Below are 4,723 nucleotides of genomic sequence, written 5' to 3'. Positions count from 1 at the left end.
GCACATGCGCACTCTGAAGCTGTTGATGTAAAAGGTTTAAGGGTCAAAAGTCAAACGTCACTGGTATATATAATTATATATCTATATATAGATATATCTATTATATCTATTATATCTATTTAAATATATAATATACATATATAACATAATATCTAATATAATTATATGTCTATATATAGATATATCTATATATTATTTATATTTATGTGTGTGTTTAGGATTAAAAAATGTTCTATTATATTCTTTATGAATAAAAACACACACATATATATGTACACAAAGAGAATAAAATAGGACAAATATGCAACTTTCAATAAAATTAATTTGATACAAAACGATTTAATTCAACACAGGACCTTATAATCCTATGTCCTGCTGAGTATGTTTTGTATGGTATTGCTAAGGGTACAAGATGGTAACTACACAGAGGCATAAATTGTTAATGCCATTTTACGTGATACATTACCTGAGGGATAAAATTACCTGCTTCACTGCTTCATTTGACAGTACTGGCTCTTACAGGCCACATTAAAAGGAGCAACGACACAAATATGACTGTGTATTTTCTTTCTATCCAGCACATTGATGCAAGGAAAAAGCCATAAACTTTGACAGTAGGCTGCAATGTCTGTACTCTCCTTAGAGACCCTCAGCCTGAAAGATGACTGTTCATCCCCAACACTACCACACGATTGGGACAAGTTTGACAAAGACTCGGAGTCAGATGGTAAGGACATTAAATACATTTTTTTCGACTCTTCCTTGAAGTTGTTGGGTAAAAACTGTTCTTGACATTTTGCAGGTCTTATTGATATAAGATATTGCAGTTACAGTATGTAAAGTTTTTTTCTTCGCATGGGTGAAAAAAAAATCCAAAAATGTAACTGACTGACTTCTTTTGACATAGTGTTACTGACACATTTATATGCAAGGGCCATCTCAGTGGCTCTCACTTCTTAATGGCTTATTCATAGACCAAGAACAAGAAGAGAACAAGAAGAGCAAGAAGAACAAGAAGGAGATGTCTGTGGCTGAGGTGTACGTGCAGGCATGCACGCTGGTGGGTGTAGTTCCAGTCTCTTACTTTATTCGAAACCTTGGCTCTCCAATTATGACACTCAGCCACCATGGGCTTGGACCTTTGGGGTGCAAAGCACTCGCTATTGCATTAGTGGTGAGTTGAGAGTGCAAATTTGTGACTAAAAGAGACTCTTTTAATTAATAGGTCTGATGAGCTTTTTGTATTTAGGCTGATATGCACATTAACACTCTGGAACTGGCAGACAATCACATTCAAGCTGAAGGAGCCAAATACCTGGTGGAGATGTTGAGGGCTAATTTCACCGTTCAGCACCTGGTATGTAATACTGCAAACGGACCACCAGGGGGCACAAGCGTCGTACAAGTCGGAATCTTAAACAAGCACACAGCTTTTATATTTTTTCTGTTGTTCAGGATTTGTCCAACAACCATTTGAAGTCTGCTGGAGCTGAGCATGTAACCAAAATGTTGCTGGACAACATTTCACTAAAATCTATTAAACTTTCAGGTAATGGACACTTTTGGGTCTGTCTCTTGCAGGGTGATGCAGAGACCATTAAGCTTTCATGTTTCAGTGGTTTCCAGGATGAAGTGAAGGCAAACAGTTATTTTTTTAAATCATTAATTTCTGACAATATAAGTTAAATTATTGGTAATAATAGTTACGGTAATCAGGTTTTAAAATCTTGTTTTTTACATATTCAAATAGGTACTTTTTTTCTGCATGCAGGAAATGGATTTACAGATGATGATGCACAATATTTTGCAGATGCCTTGTCAGTAAGTTACCAATGAACTAATCAAATTACATTTAGTTTGTTCTAAATGGCCATTCTTTTACTATTGATAATCCTCACTTTACCTTTATTTTTGTATTCAGACCAATTCCAGGATAAAGGAACTAGACCTGAGCCATAATGAGTTTTGTGGAAGAGGAGGAGAACATTTAGGACAGCTTCTGGGTATCGTACATTTCACTAGTTTTTCATATTATTGCAGATTTGCAATGCAATGCAGATCACTGCATACAAACAATTAGAAGCGGTGACAGCAGTGTTGTTACAGTGCGGTGTACAGCACTTTCTGTTGTCCTCTGTTTCTTTGCTTCTTTCTTTGTTCCTTTATGTGTGTGTTTGCTTCTTTCTTTGTAATCATTCATTATTTGCAGCAAACAATGAAGGCCTAGAGGTGCTGGACCTCAGCTGGAATCATCTTAGAATGAAAGGGTCTGTGGCTTTTTGCGCTGGACTAAAGGTATGGCTGTATAACAAAATATATTTCTGGCTCTATGAGTAAACATCAACCCATCACAATGTCCATGTTTAGGTGAATATGATGTTAAAACACCTCGACTTATCATGGAACGGTTTTGGGAATGAGGGAGCTTTGGCCATGGGAGAGGCTCTAAAATTCAACAACACTCTGGTGCATCTCAACCTCAACAACAACCGCCTCACCAATGAGGGAGTCAGCATGCTGTGCAGGGGTCTTGAATACAATGACACGCTCCGAATACTGCTGGTGGGTGGACAAAGTTGTACTGCTGTACAAAGTCACTGTCACCATGGCCTAATATATACTGTCACGTGATGTTTGATTCTTTTGCCCTTGTAGCTGGCTTATAACTCTTTAACAGTAGAGGGCGCACTGGCCCTGGTCAATTTGGTGAAGAACACACCCAGAACTGCCGTGGAGGAGATCAACATATGTGTGAGTGACAGCTGCACTGTCATCACATCACGCTGCCTAGTTCAGTTTTGTGTTCATGTTAATCAAGAAAAGACTGGTTTCTGTTAAGTTTTAATGAAGTACCAAGATGCTACATTCTCTGTGTTCTGTGTGTATCTGAACAGAATGTACTGGTAGATGAGAACTTTTTGAATCTGTTGGAGGTAACATGTCAGGAGCATCCCGGTCTGGATGTGCTGTACGGAGGTGTGGGAGGCTTTATCGCAAAGAAGCCACCAAAACGAGTTGATCCAATGAAAATCATCCAGGTCTGTTGGGTCTGAATCAAAGTTCAGAAAACGTATTGTGTATCATATTATATTTATAAATTTTCTAATATGACTTCTAATACATATATACATCAAAATATTGATATATGTCTCTCTATGTATATATTTGTTTTATATAGTTAAAATATATTTCTCTCAATGTTTCTGAAGGATTATCTTGATAACCGCAAGCTGCGCCTGTGGGATTTCTTTCGTAATATTGACAAAGATGGCACCATGCGAGTCCCTGTTGCTGACTTCAGGAGGGCAGTTCAGGTTTCTAAACTAATCAATATATAGACCTGTGGGGAGTTTTGCAGAGGCTACTGAGATGTTGAATATCCACCTAAATTGCCACAAGAAATCATCCATGATTAAAGAAACACTTTGTGTATTTGTGTTTGTGCTGGTGTGTGGGAAACTGTTAGCAATCCAGCATTCCTTTGGATCGATACCAGATTGAGGAGCTCATTCAGAGACTTGATCGCGACAGGACAGGAATTGTGGACTACAGGTGAGCATTTCCCACGCTGTTTGATCATACTCATACTGATAGACCTTCTAAATTGATTTATTGCTGGAGCACACTGGGTGATGATGCTTCTACAATTATTAGTTCTTATCACTGTTTGATGTTATTGTTGAAACAGTTGTGATATTGGTATCAGCTGGGAATTAGTCCAGGCCCTTACTCATTATGACACCCTCAAAAATGATGTTGTAAAAGATGGACGTTTGTTTATGCCAAAGATAGGAATGCAATAAAATGGCTCCACAAAGCAGTAAGAGAGGTAAGCTTGTTATCTGGTGTTTGTGTCCAGGGGACTGGCAGATACGAGGAAACAAATGATGAGAAATCAACGGCGCCAATTGAGGAAGGTTGAGTCCCGCCAGAAGAAAGAGAAGCAGAAGAGTGACCGCATCCTGAAAACCTTTCAGAGTGCTGTGGAGGCAGTCACACCTCGCAGCTCCATGGTCATTTCCCCAGGAGCAGCCAGAGAAGAGTCGAGTGGCCCTCAACCATTTTCAGCCACCCCTCTCAGCTCTTGGCACCACATTGTCATGTCAAACAGCAGTCGCTACTCTGTCACTAATCTGAGTAATGAGCACATCCACCTGCCCATGTTAGGAGGCACCTCACCTTACCGTCCCACGAGCTCCCCGGCGATGCGCTCCTACTCACAACCCAACCTGCTGGCTGACTCCCCTCACTCTGCGCCTGGCAAGCCCATCTCTGCTCAGGGCATTTGCTCTGATCCAGAGATGGGCCACAGCAAGCTTAGTCCCACTGCTAACAGCCTGACCAGGTCCAGGCCAGCTCTTAATGCCAAGCAGCCAGAGGGTAAGGTCAATACCAAGAAAGTAAAGAAAAAGAAAGCAAAGAAACATGCAGATAAAGACTCAAAGAATCCTAAGAAAACTGCCAAGGAATATTAAAACCTGACATTTGGATTTTTAATTTTTTTTGCTGGGTTTCTTTGTTATGCAACTGCTGGAATATTATTATTTATTATCTTTTTGTTTAAAAATTAATATGATGCATTCAGATGCTTCTCGATCAGTCAGTGTTTAATAAAGTTTGCAACTGAAAGAGACAGACCATCTGATGAGATAAAATGTGAAGCTCACCTCACACACCCACATGCATTTAGCAAACACCTGCATATCTAAATTCTAAGAGCTAA

General features: G+C 39.5%; 1 protein-coding gene across 1 annotated transcript; it reads left to right on the top strand.

Annotated features, from left to right (window-relative positions):
- Positions 1-624: 624 nt before the first annotated feature.
- On the top strand, positions 625-4,475 carry lrrc74a (leucine rich repeat containing 74A). The gene is made up of 13 exons (XM_075448652.1): positions 625-727; positions 981-1,174; positions 1,250-1,357; positions 1,456-1,549; positions 1,772-1,821; positions 1,922-2,003; positions 2,210-2,295; positions 2,368-2,562; positions 2,656-2,751; positions 2,895-3,038; positions 3,210-3,314; positions 3,467-3,552; positions 3,860-4,475. The coding sequence occupies exons 1-13, from the start codon at positions 625-627 to the stop codon at positions 4,473-4,475; spliced, it is 1,959 nt and encodes a 652-aa protein (XP_075304767.1).
- Positions 4,476-4,723: the final 248 nt, after the last annotated feature.

The sequence above is a fragment of the Odontesthes bonariensis genome, chromosome 17, assembly GCF_027942865.1.
Source record: "Odontesthes bonariensis isolate fOdoBon6 chromosome 17, fOdoBon6.hap1, whole genome shotgun sequence".
In the NCBI taxonomy this organism is placed as follows: domain Eukaryota; kingdom Metazoa; phylum Chordata; class Actinopteri; order Atheriniformes; family Atherinopsidae; genus Odontesthes; species Odontesthes bonariensis.
Note: the sequence above shows the minus strand (reverse complement) of the source record. Positions and strands in the feature narration are given on the sequence as shown.